Source organism: Meriones unguiculatus, chromosome 18 (genome assembly GCF_030254825.1).
Source record: "Meriones unguiculatus strain TT.TT164.6M chromosome 18, Bangor_MerUng_6.1, whole genome shotgun sequence".
In the NCBI taxonomy this organism is placed as follows: Eukaryota; Metazoa; Chordata; class Mammalia; order Rodentia; family Muridae; genus Meriones; species Meriones unguiculatus.
In genome coordinates, this window is record NC_083365.1 from 73909464 (window position 1) to 73935868 (window position 26405).

A 26405-nucleotide genomic window follows, 5' to 3' on the forward strand; every position below is an offset into this window, starting at 1 on the left:
CTTTTTCCCCAATATGGAGGTGTTTTACTTATATTTTACTTGGAATGCCAGGGTTTTCCCTCCTGTGTGTTTTTGTCTTGCTACTTCATGGTCTGTGCTGCCAGCTGAGACTGTCAGTACAAGGAGACAGACGGCTGGGATGGAAGCAGATTAGCCTGCCGTTTTCTGGGGCCTTGAGCTGCGCATCTGGAGCCTTCACATCTGTTCACCTGCCTGTGAGGTTCACCGTGGCTTTCCCAGCTCTGTGATCACTGGCAATTTCAGTTTTGCCAGTGTGGCCATGCTTCACCATCACAGTCAGGAATGGGAGGATGACTTTAGCGCCTGCTAAAGCCCTGGACTGTGCCTCTCCTAAGCTTTGTTGATGTTCTTGAGAGCTTTGGCAGGACATTCATGGTCACCCTGAAGTTGACACAGAATGTTCACAGAGAGTTCCTTTTGCTTTGTTTTGTTTGTTTTAAACAAGGTCTCAAGTAGGTTCAAACTGACCTTGAACTCTCTATGTAGTTAAGGGTGCCCTTGAACTTTTGATCCTCCTGCCTCCAACTCTGGGATTACACCACATACCTGGTTTACGAGGTGCTGGAGATTGCACCATTCATGATAGGCATGCTGGAGCCACAGCTCCAGCTCCTCAGTATGCTGTTTCTCAGTGCCTGTGCCAAGGAGTTGGGCGAGTAAAGGCCGCAGGCCTGAAAGAGGCAGCCCTGCGCTGCAGTGTTGGTCCCCAGAGCTGACTACCTAACAAACGTTAGGAGGCCCAGAGATGCTCTGTTAAATGGTTGATGAAGAGCATCGCCTTGACAGGGCTGCAGACACACTCCGGTCAGTACAGTGTTTGCTGAAGAAGTATGAGCTCTTGAGTGCAATAACCCAACTCCGCATAAAAAAGCTGGGGGGGAGGCAGTGTGCCCTCGTGGGGCCAGGGTTAGGGCAGCTGTGACAGCTGGATCCCTGGGCCCCCGCAATCAGCCAGACTAGCCTACTTGATGCGCTCTGGCCAAGTGAGAGACTGTCTTGAATGAGAGAGAGAGAGAGAGAGAGAAAGAGAGAGAGAGAGAGAGAGAAGAGCTATTGCGGAAACCCCCTGGCTTTCACCTGCACACATGTGCCAATATGTGCACATGAAGATATGCAGATACACAAACACAGAGAAAAATAACCCCATGAAATAGAGGATGAAAAGGTAAAGGATGCACAACTTAGTATTTGCACTGGTAATAACCACAATAAAACAATAATTTGTTTAGCCACGCGCAGTGGTGCATGCCTGTAATCCCAGCACTCGGGGAGGCAGAGGCAGGCTATCTGTGCGTTTGAGACCAGCCTGGCCTATAAAGCAAGTCCAGGACAGCCAAGACTACAAAAAGAAACCCTGTCTTGGAAAACCAAACAACAACAAAAGAATTTGCTTATCTGAAACATAAAAGTTAATGTGGTCACCTCTGCAGATGATGTACCAAACATAATCAACTATCCTGTAATTTTTATTTGCACAATCTGGTACCATATCTTAAAAAAATATTGTGTATGTATATACGTACGATGAGAGAGACAGAGTGTGTGTATGTGTTTGTGTGAACACAGGTGTACATGCACGATCAGAGGTAAATTAAGTTGTTTTTTTACTTCCACTGTGGGTCTTGTTAGGCCCAGCATGAGCCTAATTTTCAGAAAGGATGAAGAGAATTCAGGAGACCAGATCTCATCGCTGCAAAATCGCAAGAGGTTTATTTTAACCATTGAGCAATGGGGTCACCCCTGCTGGTCAGCAAAGAGTGGCACCGGGAGACAAAGGCCTTGGGTTTTTAAAAGACAAGGCGTGGGAATTTTGAAATTTCAGTCGTGGCCATTCAGGATTGGATGAGGAAGCTATAAAGTAAGATAATTGGTTAGTCTTAGGTGCTCAAGCTTGGCCAGTCCTGCCAAGTGTGGATGCAGCTGCAATTAAAGGTGGGGGTGGTTAGCTCATCCTTGAAGATTAGGGGCTGCGGACTTTTGGCCGGAGGTCAGGGTCTACTCAGAAGAAGGATTGAGGCCATCTGGGTTGGTTGCTAAGAAACACTATCTCGAAGACAAGGGTCTGGTCATTCTTTTTGCTGAGTGAAGGTCATTGCTTGCTTGCTTTTTTATATCTATCCTCACAGATAGGGTCACATTCCTCTGTTCTTTGGAAAGGTACTAAGAGACTTTAGCTTAACTTGGACCTAAAACTCAAAACTATAGGCTTTAGAAGACATATAGGTTACAAAGTTAGTCCGATCCTTTCAGTCTTGAACATAGAAATGAGGGTGTCAGGCTTACACAGCAAGATCTTTTACCCACTGAGCCCTCTGCTGGCCCTAGCAACTTTTATTTACTGACCTTTTGAGTTGCACCGTGCAGGTGACATCCCTGCGTTTCCCTATAGGGTTGCTTGTGTTACTGGTGAGACAGTATGAAAGTTACTTAGTGGCATGACTCACACAGGCCAGGTGCTCCCTCAACGCTGCTGAACGAATGATTTACAACAGGAAGACATGTCATCTAACCGCACTTATGTAGTCCAAGCAGAAGGGATATATGGATATGATTAGCTACTTTAGTAAAAGTAAATGGTTCGCTTGTAAAAATGCTTGCTTTGCATATCTGAGGACCTGAGTTCGGATCTCCAGCACCCTCAGAGAAAGCCCAGCATGCTGGTGGATGCCTGTAATCCCAGTAGTGGGAAGCAAAGCTGGAAGGCTGCCTGGAGCTTGCGGCCAACTTGTCTAACCCGCCTGGTGAACTCCAGGTTCAGTGAGAAACCTTGTCTCAGCAGACAGCAATATGGATGGTGGTTAATGAAAACACCCAGCAAGGAACATCTGGAAAGATAAAAAGGAAGGAAGAAGGAAGGAAGGGAGGGAGGGAGGGAGGGAGGGAGGGAGGGAGGGAGGAAGGAAGGAAGGAAAGTAAAAATGTAATTCAGTCGTTCAGAATTGAAACGCTGTTGGAAGGCCAAAAGCAACTTGCTAATTTTCGTCTGTGTTTCTCTTTCTGCCATGGCAATATAGTCTTTACCTCAGCTTCTCTCTGGGCAAAATGGAGATAATGATATTACCTCAGCTGTGCGCTGTGGGAATTAGCTAATTTTCTTCCCTCGGTCTCTGAGAAGAAGCTACCTCTTAGATCAATGCTTACTATTATCTAGAGCCAGTATGAGAGTTTGGGGCTGAGAGTCGTAGCGCAACAGCACATCAGTTTAGCATTTGTTGATTAAACTTGGGTTTGTATTCCAGGGTTAAAAAAATAATGTGGTTATAAAAACAGAGATTGGGTTACAACTATAAACGACAAGACGACCATTAAGCAAAATGGATTGCCTTTGGAAAAATTTCTCAGCCTCAACTCAGGAAAGACCGTGTTTTTAGACTGTTATTGAGTACAACAAAAGAATGGAAAATGACCTTTGGTTTTGTTACAATTGTCCTTGAACTTCACCTGGTTAGAATAGCTTTCATTTCTTGGTCTGTTTGTGTCTTTACCATAAGGGATTAGGAAAAAAAAATCCTGTTTCCTAGCAACAATACTGATTTTCTTTCAGTTGGAAAATCACACGGGTCTCATAGTAGCACTAAAGGTCAATGCCACAAGTGAGAAATTGCTAATAACTAACGTCCTTGGCTATGTGTACAAATTTGTAAGCTGCTTTGGGGTGAAGCATCTAGATAAGAGGCTCGATAACCCCCAAAGGCAATATTTTAAAAAATATATTCTTGGAGCTAGGGAGATGGCTTCATAATGAACAGCCTGTACTGCTCTTGCAGAGGACCTGAGTTCTGTTCCCAGCATCCATGTCGCTCACCATCACCTGTACCTCCAGGTCCAAAGATCCAGTGTCCTGCTGGACTCCAATGCCACTGGACTCATGTGCCCAAACGCACACACAAACATCCACATAGTTACACAATTAAAAACAGAAATAAAAGTTAATATGTATTTTCAGGGTGGGGAAACAGTTGGTAAAGTATTTGCCGTGCAAATATGAGAACCAAAATCTGATCCCCAGAGCTCAAATAAAAATTCAGGCACGTGCTGTATAGTGGTTTCCATTTTGGAGGGGAGCCCATCAAAACATAGGATGTTAAAGGAAGGTAAAACAACAGGCTATTCTAAAGGGAGGTCAAACATTCTGTCTTTCAGAGAAGCTCATTATCACGAAGCAGGGAGACAGAGTGAGATTCTTTCTCAAAAACAGCAACATCAAAAAACAAAACAAAAACAAACAAAAAACAAAAAGAGCTAGGCAGTGGTGGCACATGCCCTTATTCCCAGAACTAGGAAGGTAGAGGCAGAAGGCCACGCAGTTTACACAGTGAGTTCCAGATCAGCTATGGCTAAACCCTGTCTCTAAAAACAAAACAACACAACAACCAACCAAAAGACAGTAAGTGAACAACTCAATATAGCCCAAGGAACTGCCTGAAACAGAACAGATTTACTCCCATAAGGACTAGTGAGACTCACTCTCAGGTCTGCAGCACGGAAGATGCAGAGTCAAGCTGAAGTGCCTGGAAGGAACGAGGTCAGCCAAGCTAGCTCAAAGAGGTGCAGGCCAACTGAGCTAAATGCAGTGGACCTTCTCTCCAACCTGCTGAGCTGCGCAATGAGGGCTCTAGCCTTCACCGAAGGGACTCTGGGTAGCACAAGCATGGCGAGCATGGCTCTGGCAAGCCTTGGCCTTCTCCCCCATTCCCTCTGCCATGCGAAAACCATTAGGTTAGATTCCCAAAGCTAGCCACCAAGATCTAGTCCCTTATTTGGTCACTTTCTCCTCCTGACTGACAACTAGGGTCCAGCTTTCAAAGTATTAAAGTCCAGCAATCAAAAGCCCGATTTGGCTTACCTACTTAACATGCCAAATCAAAATTAATCATATCACCCTACACGGGTTTCTTTTTGCCTTTATAAACTGCCATTTGCCTGTGTGCCACGTCTGTCTCCTCTCCATGCACAGGCATCTTCTGTCCCCCTTCTCCCATGTCTTCTCTCTCCTGTCTTTGTCTATTTGGTGGTATCTATACTTTGATCTTTCTTGGCTACCTGTCTGGGGTGAATAGACATTGGTTCACATCTCCTGGGAACAGAGTTACAGCATGGTGACATACACTTGCAACCTGAGTGTTGGGGAGGTGAAGACAAGAGAAGCCCTGGCCAGGCAGCTTGTCTTACTTGGTGAGAACCAGGTTGATGAGAAACAAGGTGGGTGGGTGGCTCTAGAAGATGATACCTCTGACCTTCACATGCATCTGCAGATATGTGCAGGTTAACACACACAAATACATCCCCGAAGTTCTTTGGGTACAGCTAAATATTGTGCAATGTGTAAGCTCTGTTTCCCTTTTCAGGATAAAAAGAATAATTGCTGCTTGCCCAAAGGGATCTAAGCAGCAACTGTGCAAATGGCAGTGCTATCCAGGGAACTGCTCTGAGCAAGCTGACGGCGGTCCTCTGGGTCTTCCTGGGGCTCATCATTTCCTGGGGGAGCAGCCTCACTGCTGGCTCTAGCTAGAGGGATGGGCTGCTGCTCTGTTCTTTTAGAATCTTGTTTTCTACTTGAGTCCTGCTGGTCCTGTGTCTTTCTTATCTCTCCTGCCTGAAACGTTCTGGGACTGCATTTGAAAATAACCCTTTTCTTTGGAAGGACTCTTGGGGCTGAAGAGTGGGCTCAGCAGTTGATTGCTTACTACTCTTACTATGAGGACTGAGTTCAGCTACAACACCCACCGTCTCACAGCTGCCTCTAACTCCAGCTCCAAAGCATCTGACAACCTCTGTGGCCTCTTTGAGCACTCACTCACCTGTATCCACACATGCATGCATACATGTGCCTCTGCATGTTCATAACTAAAAACTAAATTTAAAAGTTTAAATGTAAGTAAACAGCATTTTTAGGGAGGAGTCCTGTATTGGGCATACGAAGGCCTAGACTGTCTTCTGCACATCTGGCCACCTCTGTCCACAGTGAACGCTGTCGTAACTAACCAGCAGGTGTTGGAGCCATTCCAGATCACCTTGCCACGAACTGCGCAGGAGCTGCAGCTGGGGAGCCTGGATTCCCTTGCCTGCCAAGAGCTGTCTCCGGACGTCGCCATTAGCCACATGCAGTGCAGTTTGATTGCTGTAATTGCAAAGGGTGAGATCCGCTCCCATCTCCAGAAGAATCTCAACCACCTGCAAAACAATAATGTCCTTAAGAGCCAAAAACTGTGTTTATTTTTATTTTTAAAATGTTCATAATTACATATGTTGAGCAAATTTCTCACCCCATCCCCAATTAAATTTTGTTTGTTTGACTGATTTTGTTTTATATTTTTTTTTTTCGAGACAGGGCTTCTCTGTGTAGCTGGCTGTCCTGGAACTGCTCTATAGACCAGGCTGGTCTCGAACTCAGAGATTCACTTGCCTCTGCCTCCCAAGTGCTGGGATGAAAGATGTGCATTGCCCTCCCCACCACCCAGGTGTTTTTTGTTATTGTTGTTGTTTGTCGCTGTTTTGTTTTGTTTCTTTGAGACAGAGTCTCACTATGTTACCCTGATTGGCCTGGAACTTGCTACCTAGATCAGGCTGGCCTCAAGCTCAAAGAGAACTGCATGCCTCTGCTTTCTGATTGCTAAGATTCAAGAAACATGTCACCATGTCTGGCTTACAAGATTATTTTTAATTAATGTGTGTGTGACTATATGTAAGTGATCATGCAGGCCAAAAGGGCATCAGATCCCTTGGTTACTTGTGGGCAACCCAGTGTGGGTGCTGGGAGGACAACCTTGCTCTCCATGACTGAGCAGCAAGTGCTCTTCGGTGCTGAGCCATCTCACAAGCTCCATCCCTAGAATTTGTCATTATTCTGAGCGGCAGCTGAACCTTCAGGGATGGATAGAAGACTAAATGTAGATATGGCTCTCATTCATGATAAGGGAGAGGCAGGGAAAAGTGGCATAAAGATGGAGGATTGCAGGCTGGACAAATAGCTCGGTGGTTGGAGCTCATGCCTAGCGTCTGTGAGGTGGTCCCCTGCACTACCACAGCAAACAATCTGAATGCAGGTAACTATTATTTACCTTTTTAAATGTTGAAACCGGATCTCTGTGATGGCTGATGTGGTGGCACGCACCTTTAATCCTAACAATTGGGAGGTAGAGGAGGCAGATCTCTATTTGAGGCCAGCCAGGGCTACGTAGTGGCACTTGCCCCTCCTCCCATTAAAAACCCAACAACAATGACAACAACTCTGTGATATGGGTGATTTCTAGGAATTATTTTTAAACTAGAGATCCATAAATATTTTCTTCTAAGGCTACATAAACATTGAAATTTTTTTAAATTGGATCTTATATAGTCCAGGATGTCCTTGAGAAATCTGAACTTCTTCCCTCCTAAGTGCTGGAATTATAAGTGTGTGCCATGACACCTGGTTGGTGTGGTGCTGGGACTCAAACCCAGGTCTTCATGCATGCTAAGCAAACTCTCTAGCAGCAGAGCCATAGCCATAGCTCTCAACATTCCAGCAGTGAAGTTTTGCAGTAGTTTATAATTTAGAAAATGAGACTCATTATCTACCATCTATTTATCATTGTTCTACCTACCATCAACTACCCGTCATCTGCATGACTATCATCTCTATCTCCCTGTCTCCCTGGTGGCCTGTCATCGTCTTATCTCTAGCAATCAATCTATCATCTGTCTACCTATCATCTACCTGCTTATCTCACCACCCCACCCCTGAAAATAGTTTACCATTTTTCTACAGTTCTACCAGCTGGCTGTACAGCAGCGAGTACTCAGGGTCTTGTGCTTGCTCAGCAAGTGCAATGTACTCCAATACAGGTCTGGCTTATAGAGTTTTTAATGTTGCAAATATTTCTTGTATGTATTTCTGGAGGGTACCGAGCTCTATTCAGATGCGGAAGTGATTGTTTTTTCAACAAGCATGGAATAGGTGTCTGGTATGTGTGCCATGACTCATCTTTGGTCTGAGCTCTAAACAGTGAACTAGGTAACCTCCCAGACTTTAAGCTATTATTCACAGTGTGGTGGGAACACAGAGACAGATGTGACAGAAACAGTGTGGTGACTGTAATGACAGAGGCCAGCAAACGTAGTCACAGAGGAGTGTGGATGAAGAAGACCACTGAGCGGTCTTTCAAGGTCCAGGAGGACTTGAGAAGCAGTTGTTACAAGGGCTGAGGATGCAGCCAGAAGGTGGAGTGCTTGCTTGACGTGCATGACATCCTAGAATTTGTCCCTGGTATTGCACAGATTGGGTGGGGTGACCCACGCTTGGAATCCCAGTACTGGGGAAGTGGAGGATCATAAGTTCAAGACCGCCCTTGGCTAGATAGCCAGCTCCAGGTTAGCCTTGGGTGTGATAATTATCAATTTAACAGAACCTAGGATCACCCAGGAGATAGGCCTTTGGGTATGCCTGTATGAGAGTTATGTGGTGGGGTTTTGTTTTTGTCTGCATTCTCGAAATAAGATATTGAAAACTTAAAAAATAAAATAGAATAAAGGCTGCAAGCCTCCCAGTTCTATCAGAAAGCAGTGCAAAGCTGAACTAGACAGTGCTGTCATGATGATCTTGACCGCTGAGGGCTTTGCAAAGACTGGAAACAAGAGGTCATTGGTAGAGGAACAGGAGGCTCCCAAGCTTCAGGAAACCAAAGATGAGTCCTCCTTGCTTCCTGCCATACTCTCTCTTCTCCCTCCCCACTGTACCTTGGATAGATTTTCTTCCGCTGCAGTGATGAGAGGTGTGTTTCCTGTCTGTGGGTGCTGAAAGTCAAGGTTTCCAAGGACTGAATGGATTTCAGGAATATGGTCACAAATGCATTCCACATCACCCCTGGAAACCACTTCAAGGAAATCTTGAATCAGTTTGTTTTTGTTCATCTTCCTGGTTCCATATACTTTTCTTAAAGAGAAAAAAAAAATGATTTAATGATTCAAAGGCCAGCAAATCAATAGGCAGCTCCAATGTAAATGATCTCCTTTCAATGTTCTTTTAGATGGAAAAACAGGATGTGATGAGGGGCTAGCTTGGTGGACATGCCACCCAGTGTGTGTTCAAACTTCTAGAGCCCACGTAAAAGCTGAGCAGGCTTGGCAGCCACCTGTATCACTCAGCTGAGCAGGCTGGCAACCACCTGTAATGCCAGCACTCAGGAGGAAGATGGAAGATCCCATGATACGCTGGCTAGTGATAGTAGCCAGACTTGGAGAGAGACACTGCCTCAATAAATAAAGCGGGGAGTGAGTAAGTAAGATGCTCATTGTCAACTTTAGGCCTCCATATTAACATACCCACGTACCATGTATTCACACACGTGCACACACATATACACAAGCATACACCTCACACACATAGATACAAAAACACAGTAAACAGGGTCTGGGTAGATGGCTCAGTTAGTAAGATCACTTGCTCTGCAAGCATGAGGACCTGAATTAAATTCTCTAGAATTCATAAGAAAAAAGTTCAGGTTTGATTCTCAGGACCCAGATGGTAGAAAGAGAGAACGGACTTCCACACATCTACACACAGATGCAAAGACACAGACATATACACAGAAGCATACAGACATAAACACACTAGGTGAAGATGTAATAAAAAGTAAAAATATTGGGGCTGGAGAGATGTCTTGGTGGATAAACACACTAGCTGCTCTACCAGAGGTCTTGAGTTAAATTCCCAGCACCCACATGACAGCTCACGACTGTAACTGTAGTGCCATGGGATCCAATGACAAAATACCCATGTACATAAAATACATACATGAATAAATCTTTAAAAATACAAATAAAAGGCCAGGCAGTGGTGGTCTTTAATCCCAACACTCAGGAGGAAGAGGCAGGCCGGTCTCTGAGTTTGAGGTCAGCCTGGTCAACAGAGTGAGTTCCAGGACAACCAGGGCTGCACAGAGAAACTCTGTCTTGAAAAACCAAACCAAAACAAAAACAAAAAAAATTAGAATTAAAGAACAAATTTACATAAATAATACTGTAATGCATAAATTGGAGCTTACTTTTAACACCGCCTTTTGTACATCCACATATTTATGCACCTCAAGTTACTTGTTACATATTTACTATGTTTTATTATTTCTTCTCTCAGTGGTCTAAGTTGCCACCAATGTTCTACTCCACAAATATCACTGTGATCATATTCCTAATGGAAACTTGTCGTGCATATCCCAAAAGCCTTTCTGCACCTAATGTGTCAAAGATACTCAGTTTCACTAAAACATGCCAGACATTCTCCAGAATGACCTTGCGAGCATCACCACCACCATTGCCAGCTGTCTTCTTGGAGCTCATCTACGAAGGGATTTGGCTGATTGTGTTCACTGAGTCATCACACTAATCATTAGCATTCAATAAGTGTCAAGCCTGTAACTTAAGTAAAGGTAGAAGGAACAGACAATATGTTTGGATTTGGGCCACAGGGACATTTCAAGCCAGTACATACACTTCCTAGCAAATCACTCTGCAATTTGGATTTATCCTCGCAAGTTGTTTCTCAAAATGCAATATCACACTTCAAGGCTAGGAAACAGAGGATAATTACAGAGGATAATTGCTTTCATAAACAGGATAATTACAGCTTGTCCTTTAAGAAAGCTAAAAAAATAAAAAAAACAACAAACAAAACCATGTGTTCAAATAACAAGTAGGCAAGAAATAGATATTTATATCGTTAAATTATTCATAAAGGAAAAACAAAACCTCAAACATCCAACTCTTTTTTTCTTTTTTCTCCAAGGTTGTTACCTAGCAGTGAATGTTTAGAGTCTGCTGTGCTTTAACTTTTTCACGGAACCTTTTTGATTGTGTGTTTGTTTCTCACGTAGGGTTTGGCTTTCCAGTTCAGGTTGGCTTAGGTCCCAGGCAGGCTTCAAACGCTCCATGCTCCTGCCTCAGACTCTTGGGTGCAGATGCGGCATTGTGTACCACACCTGGCTCTTGTGTAATGCTTAAAAAGAGGGCTTTTGACAAGTAGTTATCTATTTGCTGACATAAAAATAAATAAACAAAAATGTGAAGTTAGCTAAAGTTTAGCAATCTCAAAGTCATCCAGTCACTAGAAGACTGGCAATGCGATCATTATTTGGTGATCTAGGTCACAGTAAAGGAGGCCTAAAGAGAAACAATGGTAGTCAAGGCACTCTGTGATGTTTCATCACTCAGTACCCTGCCTGGACTTGAGTGTCACATTGTCACATGGCTTCTTATGGCTGAGCACCATTTTCTGCTCTGACTTTCAGCCTGAACGTTTCAGTTTTAAGTTTCTCATGGAGAAAACTTTTCTTAACTTCTCATTTAGAAGTATTTTTTGAGCAATGATTTTTAAACAATAGTGTTTCATTCTATAAGGTTAAAGGGGAAGGTTTATCTTCTGTTGGGTAATAGTCCTCTTTGTTCTTAACTGTATTATCTACCTGTAAAGTCGAAGCATTTAGAACTAACCATGCACAGCACAGCACTTCATGATGACATTTTTCATGCGTGTACATACTTTATTTTGACCATATTTACCCCCCCATCACCCTCTTGTCTCCTTCCCATGCCCACCTCCTCCCTTCCTCTTCCCTGGTCTTCCTGTTTTCATGCCTTTTGTTGTCATTATTGTGTGGCCCAGTGAGTTCTGTTAGGTTGCTTATGAGAGCCTGGGCATCTAACCAATAAAACTGATTGTTATTTTACCTATGGCTTGGAATATTACATAGAAGAGGCTTAAAGCAACCAAAACTTGATTTTAAGTTAATAAAATGTGCCCCAAAGTATGTACATACAATATTGAGTAGTTACACAAAGTTTACAAATACTTAGGTGGAATTCAATGGAAGAGAGTATTTTTTGTTAGTATATCTTGCACATCAGTATAGTTTTCATTATGCTCTGGAGGTATTTCTATAAAGTATTTGAAGGAATCATTTATAAAGTCAAAAGTAGCTTGTTACAACTTTAAAGATATAATTACTCAAGCTTGGGGCACAGTTTCTTCCGTCAGTTTCCCCCGTGTTCCTCCCCTGGGGAGGTATTCCGGAGGAAAACAAAAAGTTGCAACACGCGGTATTATCTAAAACAGGGTGAAAAGTAGCTTACCTAGAGTGTGTTTTGTTGAGGGAGCTGGGACACAGTTGAAGAAGGACCCAGATGAATAATAGCAGCCCAAATCATCCTACTTCTTCATGGCTCTGATTTCCGGACCAGCTCTCAACCCTCAGTCCAGCGAGGTTTCTGTTTAAAAGCAGCATAGATTTAGAACCTCTGGTTTGATTCCGTTCCAGCGTTGCACTGTCCAAATACTTCACTAAAAAAAAAAAAAAAAAGTATTTAAAACTGGTTCTGGGTACACAAACCCTTTGGCTCAGCGCAAGGAGACTTGCTTAGTTTACACAGGTTGTCACCCAGGCAACCAGCCGCTGTGTGTTTGGCTTGTTAAAGCAGGACAGGCTCACGGAGGAAGGAAGGCAAGCGTACGTGCCTCTAAGCTGCTGTTGGAGGTGGTTGGGAAAGCCGGGCCCCTGTGCACGTCCATGGCCATGGCAGTGGTGGTTCAGTCCGGGAGGATGGCGGCTTGGCCAGGACTGCTTAGCTGCCTTCCTCTTGCTCTTCCCTTAAAGCTCAACTTCACATCAGCATCTCAACGGTGGTTTGGGTGAGGGTTCACTAGGCGACGGTGTTACTCTTCCTGGATGGCAACGTTAAATCGATCTCCTTTCTCTGCTTGTCCCTGTTACCTGTCTGCTGAAGGTGGGTGGTCCAGCCTGGCTTCCTAGGGACTACCCAGCGTAAGAACCCAGTCCAATAAATTGCTCCTAGACTGGTGGTACTCATTGACCTACATTTGAGAAATCCTTTCATTAGAACACATTTCTCCTCCCTCCTCCTCTTCTTTCTCTTTCCTGCTCCTCTTCTTTGCTTCAATATTTGAGACAGAGTTTCACTTTGTAGTTCTGGCTGCCCTGTAGACCAGGCTGGCCTCAAACTCAGAGATCCACCTGATTCTGCTCCTGGGTGCTGCATTTCTTGTCTAGAGAGGTTCATAGTATTCTAACACAAAGACTTCAGCAAATTGGCTGCATTTTTGCCTGACTCATAGAGTACAACTAACCCAGCATTGAGAGAGACCATGAAAACAGAAACATGAGCGGAAGGAGCATACCAGAACAACAGACGGGTAGCTGGCATTTGGAACTGCTAGCCTTGCTAGTCTCTCCTATGTCTACTGAAGGGTGTGTGGCGCTCTCTCTCTCTCTCTCTCTCTCTCTCTCTCTCTCTCCCTCCCTCTCTCTCTCTGTGGTGTGTGTTTTTGAGTCAGGGTTTCTCTATGTACTAAGTAGCCTTTGTACTCACTTTGTAAACCAGGTTGGACAAATCTTGAACTCATAGATTTGTCCTAATCCTCTTCTACTTGGAAAGAAGCTGAAAGAAAGCAAGATAAACAGGGCTGGATGGAGAGAGAACTCATTGTGGTCTAAAGGCTCCAGCAGCCTGGTGAACTATAAAAGAGGAACACACAGTAGCTGCTTTAATTGTTTGTTTTAGTTTATTTGAAACAGGATCCTATGTAGCAGGCTGGCCTCAAACTCATATAATGAATGTTTATTGGGTGAAGAGAAAACTGAATGATGGTGACTGGATACAGAATTACCTTGCCTCACATTCTCTGAGGTTCCTCACCTGGGAATCTTGTTTTTAATAAATGGTGGATTTAAGCTGGGTGTGGTGCATCATATCTGTAATCCAAGTACTCCTGAGGCTGAGGCAGGGGATGCCATGATTATGACAATAGCCTGGACTACATTGTGAATTCCAAGCCAACCTGTGTTATAGAATAGGACCTTGTCTGAAAACAAAAACAAAACCAAACAAAGACAAGTACAAAAACAAGGCAACAGTAGGGCTGGCGCCACAGCTCAGGCAGTAGAACGCTCGCCTCATAAGTAGGAGGACGAGTTCGGAAGCCATGTAAAAGAGTTCGGCGTGACATAGTAGTCTTGTAATCCTAGTGCTGGAGAGGCAGAGCTAGGAGGACCCTGCTGCTGTTTGGTCAGCCAGTGTTGCCTAGATTTATAGTGCCCAGTACAAATTTCCTCTTTTGGAGCACATTTCTGATCCAATAAGAAAGTGGTTGGTTAGCCCCAAACTGTTTTTTGTTTTTTTTTTTCAGGTTTTTGGAGACAGGGTTTCTCTGTGTGGCCCTACCTGTCCTGGAACTCGCTCTCTAGAGCAGGCTGGCCTCAGATTCATGGAGATTCACCTGCCTCTGCCTTCTGAGTGCTGGGATTAAAGAGGTTTGGAACTGCTAACATGCACCCAAACTTCCATGCCACTATCTCACCCATGGGCACATCTTACCAGCAGGTCCGTGCGACCGTGTGCAAGGTCCAGTGCTGGGTAAGACCACTGATGTCGCTTCTCCCCAGGTGGCTGGCAGAGCACTTCCTGGCACTACAAAAACTAGCCATCAGGGAGGAGATTTTCACGGCAGTGCCAGCTCGATTTCTTTATGTTGTGTCTCCAGCAATAGGGTCTGACTGTTTAGCTATGGTGGCCACAAAGAGCAGTTGTAATAGCTTGTGTTGTTCTGTGGGGAGACTGAGGTCTTCCTGACCAATAAGTCATAGGGAACTCTCCCATGCCTGGCACGGAGGTTTTCATTTATTAACCTACATCTTCTGGTGGAGATGTTATCCACCCAGGCCAGTCTAACCTAATTGGTTAGTTCCAGGCCAATCAGCGAGAGACCCTGTCTCAGGAAAAAAAAGTGGACAGCGTTTCTGAGGACTAACGCTAAAGGTTGTCCTCTGAGTTACACACACACACACACACACACACACACACAATCCTCCCACACACCAGCACACATCCTTACCCACATATGCATGAAACAGTGAACAACAAAAAAGTGGCCTTCATTTTTAGGATGTAAGAAACTGTGTGTGTTCTGAAAGTCACTTGAACATTTTTCTAGCACTGATTTTAAAAAGAGCTTTAAGAAATTGAGCAAACATCACACAGGCCTTTCTAAATCACATTATCATTCTTATCTCTTCTCTCTGTCCTAAGACTGAAAACATAGCGGGAGGGGATTATTTTTCATTGAAACCCTCCTTAGGATCAACTATTTGGTCCTGACAGTAGGCAGCTGAATGAATGAGAAAACAAACTTTTTTTTTTTCTTTTTTTTGGCAATTTTGACTTATTAGAAAGTCTCTCTTTGAAGGTTCTTGTTCTCATAGTGGCTTCCTCTTCTGGTTGTAGCATCTCTTATAGGGTATGAGACAGTGTCGTGGAGAGTTCTATTTTGTCCTGCACAGTGCCACCAAGAGAGATAAACACAAGCAGTGGAGTCCCATACAAACCATGTTTTCTGTTTCTTTATGACCTAATTAAACTGTTATGTCCTGTTTCCCCCAGAGGTCCCAGCTGATGGTGATTTTTCCAAAGCTTCTAATCTCTTAAATTGCCTGTGCGTCAAAATAGCTCCCCATGGCCATTATTGGAAACACCTTGAAATAACTGAATTACATTAGTGAGGAAACTAGTTTGTAAGGCAAAGCTGTTGCCTCAGGATGTAGACCAAAACAGCCCTTCTTCCTGGAGAAGCAGAATCTTTTCTGCTTTTTAAGCCAGTGGGGGGAAAATCTAATAAAAGTGTGTCTCCCATGGGCTTCAACATCATTAGCATCCTGGCTTCACACCTAGGCTGTAACAAATGATTTATTTTAAAATTTTCTCCAGGGAGATGACAAGAAGCCAAAAATATCTTGGAAGAAATCTTACCTTAGCAACCTTATTCGGCAGCTTCGTATATTGTCTAAAATTTAATTTTAGGGAGCAGAATCTTTGAGATTGTTTTAGCTTCTGATCTTAGATACTGAACTGTCTTCAGTACTCCTCACGAAGAGAAAAGAGTAATGTCCTATATGTAAGTAGTATTTCTAGTTTTCACAGAACATTCGTTACAAAGACAACTTACAATTGTTCACCTACGCAGGCTGGACACTGGGTTGTTTTATGTGAATTCAATCATTAATACAATCCTACATAGTAATTAGTATTACAGGTCCCCTTTTACTAATAGAAACAAGTTTAAGGAAGTTAAACAAGTTGCAGGAAGTTATTTAGTTAGTAGATGGTTAAAAACAGATCTTTCTGATCTTGAGGTCCATGGGCTTACTTCACTTTAAGGGTCTTAAAATGTGAAAAAGAGATTTTTTTTTCAGGGGTAGGAGAGATGGCTTGGTGGTTAAGAGTACTAACTGCTCTTACAGAGGACCCAGGTTCAGTCCAGCTCACAGCCTGGAGGACCTGATGCCCTCTTCTGGTTCCTGGGCTCTGTGGGCCATGAGTACAGTGATGCAGGCAGAGCACCAAGTAAGAAGAAAAGGAATTCTTTTCCATGTACAAAATTCCCTATGTCTCTATCTGCTGTTTGCCTTCCTCTTTCTATTCTTTTGGAACTCATTGATGTGCTAATTGGTTGGCCAGAAAGTGCTAGAATTACAGGCATGCACTACCACATCCAGTGACACTAGGGACTAAACCCAAGACTTCATGCATGCTGAGAAGCACTCTACCAACTGAGCTACAATTCTTTATTCCTTTTCTTTTTTTTTACTGTAAAATTTATTGTTACTTTGTTTCCACCATTTTTTGTCTTTCTTTTACATATAGCCAAAAGAGAACAATTGGTTACTTTACCAGCCTTAAAGTGATCTCTGGGTTTGGAGATGTAGCCCAGTTAGCAGAATGTTTGTTAAGCATGCAGGAGGCTCTGGGTTTGATCTATAGAACCACGCAAACCAGGCTCATGTGCAGTATTTCATTATATATGACAGGATTCTTCACACTTTATTATTGATTTATTGTGTGTGTGTTTGAATGTACTGTCTACCACACATGTAGAGGTCATATTTAACAACTATATTTATTTATTTATTTATTTATGAGGAGGAGGGCTGGCACAATTGTGAAGGTCAGAGGGCAGTCTGCAGGAGTTGGTTCTTTCCTTCTGCCATGTTGGTCCCTGAGACGGAACTTAGATTTTCAGATGTGGCAGCAGTGCCATTACTTGCTGAGCCATCTAACTGGCCTGAGAAGGAATTATTTTTTTCCTTTTAAATTTTATTATTTAAAGACTGGGCATGATGGCACATGTCTTTATTACCAGTACTCCAGCAGAGGCAGAGACAGGTGGATTTCTGTGAGCTCAGGGCCAGCCTGGTCTCTACGGTGTGTTCCAGGACAGCCAGAGCTCCATAATAGAGTCTGCCTTAAAAAATATCATTTCAATTTGTATGTATGTGCGTATCTTGCCTGTATGCATATATGTGCACCATGTGCATTTCTGTTTACCACAGAAGTCAGAAGAGGGCGCTGTATTCCCTAGAACTAGAGGTAGGCTGTATGCATGGGTGGATGATGTATGTATGGGAGGCGGGTGACTGGAGGATGGGAACTGAATCCAGGTCATCTCCAAGAGCAGTCAGCACTCTTTACTGCTGAGCCATCTCTCCAGTCTCTAAAAGAATTATTATTATTTTATTTTGAGACAGGATTTCTCCCTGGGGCCCTGGCTGTAGACCAGGTTGGCCTCAAACCCACAGAGATCTACCTGCCTCTGCCTCCCGAGTGCTGGGATTAAAGGGGTGTGCTACCACCATCCTGCTCCCAACAGAATTCTTAACTGCTGGTTAGCACTCCTGTTCTTCAGTGGTTGAAGAAGCAGAAGAAGAGGAAGAGGAAGAAGAAGCAGCTTTGTCAAACAGCATGCTGCTCTTCTCAGAAAATACATAACTTGTATGATATATATATATAACTTCAGTTGTATAGATTTTTATTTTCCCTGGGGTCAGGAGAGGAGACAGTGGGTTTATAGGACCTTGGCCAGTGTCTACAAGTTAAAGTTTGAATAAGAGCTGAGGATGTATTCAGTTGGTAGAGCATTTGCCTAGCATGCACAGTCCTAGCCTAACTTCCATCTTCACCACCCCATAATCCAAGCCTGGTGCTACATGCCTGCAATCAGGATACTCAAAAGAAGGAGGCAAGGAGGATCAGAAATTCCAGTTCACCCTTCTCACCATGGTGTGTTTAAGGATGGCTTATAAATCCTTTCTCAAAAACAAAACAAAACAACAGCAAAAACCCATTTGTATGAAAACTCAAAGTGTGGCCAGGCAGTGATGACACATGCCTTTAGTTCCAGCACTTCGGAGGCAGAGGCAGGCAGATCTCTGACTTCGAGGCCAGCTTGGACTACAGAGGAAGCCCCAGGATAGCCAATACTACAGAGAGAGAGAGAGAGAGAGAGAGAGAGAAAAGAGAAAAGAGAAAAGAGAAAAGAGAAAAGAGAAAAGAGAAAAGAGAAAACTGAAAGTGCTTCAGGATTTTAAATACAATTTTGACCACGCATGTCTAGGGTCTTTTCTTTGCCACATAGGACTGCATGTGTCCCAGGATATCTATAAATGTGGCCCAACACATTTGTAGAAGACAATGTCATGTAACAATGTCAAAAGGTTCAACAGCTCTGCCTAAATACTTTTGTTAAAATTTAATTTGATGCATGAGTGTTTCGTCAGCATGCAAGCCTGTGCACCGCGTGCCTGCCAGGCGTCAGTGGAGGCCAGAGGAGGGAAGATCCCCTTGTGAACTGCCTTGTGGGTGCTGGAAATCGAACCTAGGTCCCCTGGAAGAAGCAGCGGGTAGGCCTAACCGCACAGCCATCTCCTCAGCCCCTACAGACTTAAAAAAGAAAGAAAGAAAGAAAGAAAATTACTAAACCATCTCGAGGGAGAGCAGACTTCACGCTTAGCTCTTCCTGCCAGACGTGTTTTCATCTTCCACCTGGTCCTCTGTGGGCGGGCCCGCACCGAGGCTCCACCCACTCCGCACCGAGGCCCCGCCCACGGTCACCCGTGCCAGCCTTGGCTCCCTTCTTCCCGGCAGCCTTTGCGCACGGGCTGACGCTCCGCTCGGCAAGATGGCGGCCGACAGCGAGGTGAGTTCTGCACCCCGGCTGCGTCTGTCACCGGGTTGTGCCGCCGATGCCAGTGGCCCGGCTTAATGTCTGTGCTCCTCTCTCTGCCCGCAGCCCGAGTCCGAGGTGTTCGAGATCACAGACTTCACCACGGCCTCGGAGTGGGAACGGTGAGTGTTTGGTCCTCAGTGGCCCGGGCGGCACCGCACAGGTGACGCCGGTTCCGAGGAGACGCCCACGTTTCCTCTCTCTTCCGTGCTCTGGCCAGCCCGGGCTTCTTCCGCAGCACCCCTCGGGGCAGGTCAGACCAACCCTCAGACTGCGCCTTTAAGAAAAAGTTGTGTGGACTTCCAGATCACTTCCCTGACAGCGAAAACCATTTCCTAGGTCGCGCCTGTGTCTTGTGCCTTCTTGTCGGGCCGCCTCAGATGTCCTAAGGAGTCTGCCGAGCAGCTTCTGTTTCCTTCCGTGGTTATTGCGAGAGGCTTTCCTTTAGTGTGCCGACGGCTGTGCATCTGCCATCCTCCCACCATCTTCCTCCTGTCTTCCGGACTATTTAAAAATTAAAGAAGTTATTTCTCTATTTCCTTTCTATGTTCCCGGTCCCACTCCTCCTCTTGACTTTTACAAACAGTATGTCTGCACAGTCTTTGGAATGTTTTGATTCACATCATTACATTTTAACCTTGGTTGTTTGCCCAGGCTTCCTGAACTTGTCAAATTAAGATGAACAACCGAGTTCCTGTAAAACTGCTGTATCACCTAAGTTAGTTGAAACTACGTTTGTTGACTTTATAGTGTAGATAGCTGTTGAGGTTATTATATTGTTGCAGTGTTTGTAGGCTTTCCAAATTTTTGGCTCTCATATCAATTGGTGCCATAGAAAATATAAAAGGGCCTTGATAAAATAGTAGTTTGATCCGTGTGCCCATCCCCACGCTTCGTAGAGTCAGTAAGACTAACAGCAAGACTTTATGAGCAAGTACTGTGCGCCCTGAACTATCCTAAGGATGGAGAAATCTCTACCTTTAAAAAAGCCCAACAAAGCTGGGGTGCTGCTGTGGTGCATGCTTGTAATCCCAGCACTCAGGAGGCAGAAGCAGGCGGATCTCTGAGTACAAAGCTAATTGAGGACGGCCGAGGCTACATAGAGAAGCCCTGTTTGGAAAAACTTAAAAAAAAAAAAAAAAAGAGATTAATAAATAGTTACAATGTAAGCCAGTTGGTATTAATGACAAAGAACCAATTAAATAGGGATAACATGGGCTACAAACTTGTAAGAGACCTTTTTTTTTTGTAGGGGATCACTTGCACTAAGGAAATTAGGACCAGCCTGAGCAATCTAGTAGATCTTGCCTCAAGAAAAAAAAATGGAAAATGGCTAAAGGCTTGGTTACACAGGGGAAAGGCCCAGCATTGCTAGACATGTAAGTGAGGAGCTATCACTGGGAAATGAATAAAAATAATAAAGTGAGATCAGCTTCCAAAGCAAGTGGAGGAATCTACAGTTGGTGCACTTGACTAAAAATTCTCAAACTTGACTATGCCTGAGAATCTGCTGGTCTCCACTCAAAGCTTTTTAATGTAGGTTTTAGGTCAAATCCCCAAATTTGCATTTCTAACATGGTCCCAGATACCACAGACACCAGCAAGGTCAGAAGACCATATTTAGGAAGAACTGCTGCTTAAGAAAGTGGTGAGAGATTTTGGCCCAATGCTACAGGGTTGTTTGATTTAAGTTGTTACATTGTGGTAAAATGAGGTAAGCAGTTTACCCTGATTCATAAAGTAGAACTGTAGTTTGTTGAATAGAATGGACTAAATTTAGGTAGATACTTAATATAAGTCTGAGAGGGAAGACTCAACTATGAAATTTTAGTTTCTTGCCTGAAAGAATGACAGTAAGTATCAAAGTAACAGAGGTAACAGTTTTGGGCATGTTGACTTTAAAGTTAATATTTTTAAGGTAGTCAAAAAATATAATTTGGAAGATGAGTGATAAGGAAACATCAATGGCCAGTGGTTGGAATGGAAAAATTATCACTTTCCCCTAATTGAGTAACTTAAAATTTTCTGAGGGGAGCTGGAGAAATGACTCAGAGGTTAAGAGTACTATATGCTCTTCCAGAGGACCCACTTGGCAGTTCACAACCATCTGTAACTCCAGTTTCAGAGGATTTGAAACACTCTTTTGGCTGCTCTTCCAGAAGACTTAAGTTCAATTCCCAGCACCCACATGGCAGCTCACAACTCTCTATAACTTCAGTTCCAGGTGATCTGACACCCTCATATAGACATACATGCAAGAGAAACATCAGTACACATATAAATTAAAAAAACAAAACAAAAACTCTTTCCCCTTGCTACTTCTGCATTGTGTGAACCTGGATGTTCAGGCCCAGGTACATTTAAGATTTGGCCTCACTCATAATACATCACCATCGCTAGGGAAGGCATTGCTGCTAAAGGTGTAATGGATGTCAATATTACAAGAGGTGCCGAAGACTGCCCTCTTCCATGATGGCCTAGCACATGGCATACATGAAGCTGTCAGAGCCTTAGACAAGTGCCAAACTTGCCTTTGTTTGCTTGTATCCAATTGTGATGAGCCTGTGTATGGCAAGTTGGTGGAGGCACTTTGTGCTGGGCATCAAATCAACCTAATTATAGTTGAGGACAAGAAACCAGCATAATGGGTAGGCCTCATAAAATGGTTGGTTGCAGATACATAATGGTTATATTTATTTTGGTTTTTTGAGACAGGGTTTCTCTGTGTAGCCCTGGCTATCCTAAAACTCACTCTATAGACCAGGCTGTCTTTGAACTCAGAGATCCTCCTGAGTGCTGGGATTAAAGACGTGTGCTGCCACAGCCCTGCAACTTTGAAGTTTCTTAATACTTGATTTTAAAATTTGGAGGAAAGTTAGTATTGAATGAAAGTAAGGACATGGCTTATCCTAAGTATCTCCATGGTTGAGGAGAAGGTTTATTGTAAATATGAGGGAGAGAACAGTGAGAGGCATCTGGGAGAGTCCAGACTGAACTAGTCCAGCAGACTATACTGGCCATGAGAGGGTTGGGGGAGAGGAAGAGAAGAGAGAAAGAGCAAAGAGAACAAATGGGAATGGCTGGGTTGTTTAGGAAAAGGAGCTATAGGAAGGGAAGCAAAGTTCAGGGTAGAGAGGTTTAGGGTGGAGGGTGGGTATGCCAGTGGATAGCACTGTGACAGGTACTTGTGAGCAGGGATTGGGGAGCCTAGAGGTTAGCACGGACCTTGATATGCTAATGCACACCACAAGCCAGGTTAATGGAAGAACCTTATGTCTCTTTTGCCAGAGATGAGGAGAGTGACTCCTTTTTAAGCTCTGAGGGAATGCTGGCTTTTGTCTAAATGCTAGACTGGCAAAAGAAATTTCCTGAGACCTATCAAGTTATGTACCATACAGATACTTTATTGTGAGGACTAAGTAGAAACCTAAAATTACTAATTTTTAGTTGAAAAAGTATTTGCTTAATGTCTGTGTGTAAGACATTAGGAATTTAGTAGCTGGTAAAAACAGATAAAGCTTAGCATGCCCACTGCCCTGGGTTCAATCACTAGCACTGCAGTAAAAAAAAAAAAAAAAAAAAAAAAAAAGTTCATTCTACCACCCAACCTCCCCTTTCTCTCTCATTTTGGTTTTTTGAGATAGGGTTTCTCTTTGTAGCCCTGGCTGTCCTGGAACTGGCTCTGTAGACCAGATTGGCCTCAAACTCAGAGATTACTTGCTTCTGCCTCCTGAGTGCTGGGATTAAAGACATGGAAGTGCTACACAGATAGGCTCCCCACCTCAAACAAGACTCCTGCTCTTATTGAAAGTATAGTCTAGCAGAAGGGATAAACATGAGTCAGATCCTATGACTGAGGCTGCAATTACAAGTTGACCTAAAAGCTACAAAGGGACATTGAAAGAAACCAAAAGCATGTACAAAAGAACCTAATATAGGAAAAGGATTTAAGTGACTCATCAGCTAAGATATAGAGAACTGTTAATGTTACTAAATTTTTCTAGTCAGATCTCAGTATTTGTAGGATATAATTGTTTCCTATGAATTCTAGTCAGTGCTAGAATTCATAAGCAAAGTATTTTAAGATGGTTCTTTTATTCTGAAAATTACTTTGAAATTATTTTTATTATAGCAATAATACCTTGTAAAATAAGAAAGTACCTTTAAACCTTCCACCTAAGGTAGCTATCAAATTTCTGACATTTTCTTTTAATCATGTGTTAATTTTTATTCCATCAAACTATATCAATGCTTGTTTCTACAGCTTTTGTTTTTCATTAACATATGGACCTTTTTCTTATTTACTCAGATATTTTTCAGAACAGTGTTTAATGGGTATACATTGTCTACTGAGCGAATATATCATTAATTTACAACAGTTTACTGTAATTGCACATTAGAGTAGCTTCCAGTGTTCGCTTTCATAGAAAGTAGAGTGTTTTAGCGCCTTCTGTGCAGTTCGGGTGCTTGGGGGACAAACAATCCCTCTGGTAAGTACTTGACCACTTGGCTGCACTCCTAGACCCCTGTAGCACATGCTTAAATCACATTTTTGCCCTTCTCTGGATAGAGTTTACATTTTTGTTTGTCTTGTAAATATAAGCTTATTTTTAGTTCATTCATTTTCAGCTTTAGTAATTGTCATTCATGTGAACTCTCCCAAAGTGAATTTATGTATGAATAACCATTGTTTTAATTTTTTATTTGTATTTTTTAAATTAGTGTATTTATTTATTAACTTTACATTACATTACATCATGATCACAGCCCCTTCCCTCCTCTCCTCCTAGTCCCACCCTCCCTCCTATTTCTTCCTAATCCCTTTTCCCTATCCATCAGAAAAGGTGAATCCCCATGCAACAACCCACCCCAGCACATAAAATCAATTCAGGACTGAGCACATCCTCTTCTGTGGCCTGGCAAAGCACCCGACTAGGGGGAAGTGATTAAAAAGCAGGCAACAGAGTCTAAGTTAGGGACAGCCCCCTCTCCTCTTACTGCTCCCCTTACTACGAAACCCAAGTGAAGACCGAGCTGCTCATCGGCTATATCTATGAAGGGGGCCTAGGTCTAGTCCATGGCCTTGGTTGTTGCTTCAGTTTCCTCAAGCCCCCCTGGGTCCTGGTTAGTTGGCTCTGTTGGTCTTGTAGAGCTCCTGTCCCCTCCAGGTCCTTCTGTCTTTTCCCCCATTCTTCCACAAGATTCCCTATAAAAGGATGTGAGTTCATTTTAATTTTAAGGAGCTGATTTAATACTTGATGTCATTACTGTCTTAAATGCGTTAACTCATAATGCCAATGAAGAAAAAAAATCTGAAGCCTTTGACAGCAGTTGACTGTAATTGCTCTAGAACCACTTTGTAGATGTTGTAGGTACCAGTGCTGCTGCTATATTGCATCACATTTCTCTCAATGTAAGCAGCCTGACAGTTTTCATTTGCTGATGTTGAGCAAGTTGCAAATGAAGTTTAGTCTATTTTTAAAGATGTACTTATTTGTCTTATTGTATGTGTAAAAGTGTTTTTGCTTGAATGCCTGTATGTGCATCACGTGTGTGCCTGGTACCCTTAGGTCAGAAGAAAGCCTTAGCTCTTTTAGAACTAGAGTTACAGGTAGTTATAAGCCACTGTGTAGGTGCTGGGAACGGAAATTCTGAGGGCAGAATCAGTTGTGATCAGTTGTATAACTATCCTTAATCTGTCAGATTTCTCTTCTCTTTTAAATTTATTGAATCATATTAAAGGAGGATTTGTTTTTAGATTCTGTTTTGTGGAAAGAATGCTTTTTTGGGTGAATAGATTTAAAAGAATAAAAATTTATTTAAATTCAAGAATTCTTGAGCTAAGCAGTATTTTCTGTTTTATTCTAAGTTAGGCTCACAGTATTAAAGTTGTAAAATGTTAGGATATAAGGAGATATCTTTTTAAAGAAATCATAGAGTAGTAGAGAAAAATGTATGATTATGTATTTAGAAAGTTTTCCTTCCTCAGGTTTATTTCCAAAGTCGAAGAAGTCCTCAATGACTGGAAACTGATTGGACACTCTCTGGGAAAGCCACTGGAAAAGGTCAGATATGTTTGCTTGTTTCTCTAGATTGGTATTTACTTTGAAATCTTTATTTTTATGTCCTTTGCTACAAATGGTGCTTTTGAATTAAATAATTTAAGTTAAGTTATATAAAGTCTTATGAACATCTAATAGCATCTGGAAGAATTTATATTTGAATTTGTATCAAATGACATATGTTAGATGTTTGTGGGGTTATTTATTGATTGATTTTCTTGAGACAGGGTCTTCTGTGCAGCTCTGGCTGTTCTGGAACTCACTGTGTAGAATAGGCTGGCATCACACTCATAGAGATTGGCCTGTTTCTGCCTTCCACAGTGTTGGGATCACAGGCATGCGCCACCACACTTGGCTCCTAAATTCTTTTAAAATAAAATGGATGATCATCATTTTTGTTACTATCCTGAAAAGACCTCTTAATCTCAGTATTTTTTTTTAGGGGTTTCAGCTTTATGGTAGTGATAACAGAATTTAGCCAGTGTTGGAGATTGGTCTGATGCTTGTTACTGGCCCTCAAGATCTGGGTATACCTACCCATCTTGTGTAAACCTACCAGATTGGCTAATTAAATGGCCTATACCTGGGCAGGGCAGAATGAAGTAGGCATGGCTAGGGTGCCTGGGCTTGGAGAGGGCAGAAAGAATTACAGGACAGATGGAGAGGAAGAGGGAGTAGGATGACATGATGGGTTATCCAGGAGGAAGGACTCCAGTAATGTCGTGAAAAGGCCCAGATGAAGAATAAAAGCAATATAAGATTATGGGGGGGGGCTAGATAGATGGCTCAGAGGTTAAGAGCACTGGCTGTTCTTCCAAAGGTCCTGAGTTCAATTCCCAGCAACCACATGGCAGCTCATAACCATCTATAGTTATATCTGGTGCCCTCTTCTGGTATGCAGGCACACATGGATGCAGAACACTGTATAACTCATAAATAAATATCTTTTGAATATTATAGATGGAAGATAGGATTAAGGAGGACGGCATTGGATGGGGGCTGGGAGATGGATGGTGAGGTGATTCAGACAGCATAGGTAGGAATATCTGCCTAGCCCAAACAGGTGTCTATGTCTTATTATTTGTGATAGTGGGTTAAATAATACCTCTGTAATAATCTGAGGGCTAATAATAAGTATTATATAGCCCAACACTGATTTCTTATATTTACAACAATAAGGCAGTAAGACTTTTTTCCTGTATTAATATGAGCAAAAAAGCAGCTACATACAGAAATTGCAGCATTTAAAGATATGTTGGAATCTACAACATAAATCAGTG

At 43.0% G+C, this 26405-nt stretch overlaps 2 protein-coding genes across 4 annotated transcripts in view; one reads left to right on the forward strand and one right to left on the reverse strand.

Moving 5' to 3' along the window:
* Map3k19 (mitogen-activated protein kinase kinase kinase 19) overlaps nucleotides 1-12408 on the reverse strand; it is a 32743-nt gene extending 20335 nt beyond the window's left edge. Inside the window, exons 1-3 of the mRNA XM_021641411.2 lie at nucleotides 12127-12408; nucleotides 8740-8935; nucleotides 6007-6195 (exon numbers count right to left, since the gene is read on the reverse strand). Of these exons, the coding sequence (XP_021497086.2) occupies nucleotides 6007-6195; nucleotides 8740-8913 (363 nt within the window). The 5' untranslated portion in view covers nucleotides 8914-8935; nucleotides 12127-12408. The remainder of the gene's footprint in view (nucleotides 1-6006; nucleotides 6196-8739; nucleotides 8936-12126) is intronic.
* A 6522-nt stretch (nucleotides 12409-18930) lies between these two features.
* The window catches only part of Rab3gap1 (RAB3 GTPase activating protein catalytic subunit 1), a 76656-nt gene continuing 69181 nt past the window's right edge, over nucleotides 18931-26405 (forward strand). For 2 of the 3 annotated variants that reach the window (XM_021641415.2, XM_021641416.2), the window contains exons 1-3: nucleotides 18933-19036; nucleotides 19130-19185; nucleotides 25053-25128. In XM_021641415.2, the coding sequence (XP_021497090.1) occupies nucleotides 19019-19036; nucleotides 19130-19185; nucleotides 25053-25128 (150 nt within the window). In that variant the 5' untranslated portion in view covers nucleotides 18933-19018. Of the gene's footprint in view, nucleotides 19037-19129; nucleotides 19186-25052; nucleotides 25129-26405 lie in introns of all 3 variants that reach the window. The other variant, XR_002476551.2, reaches the window with a different exon arrangement.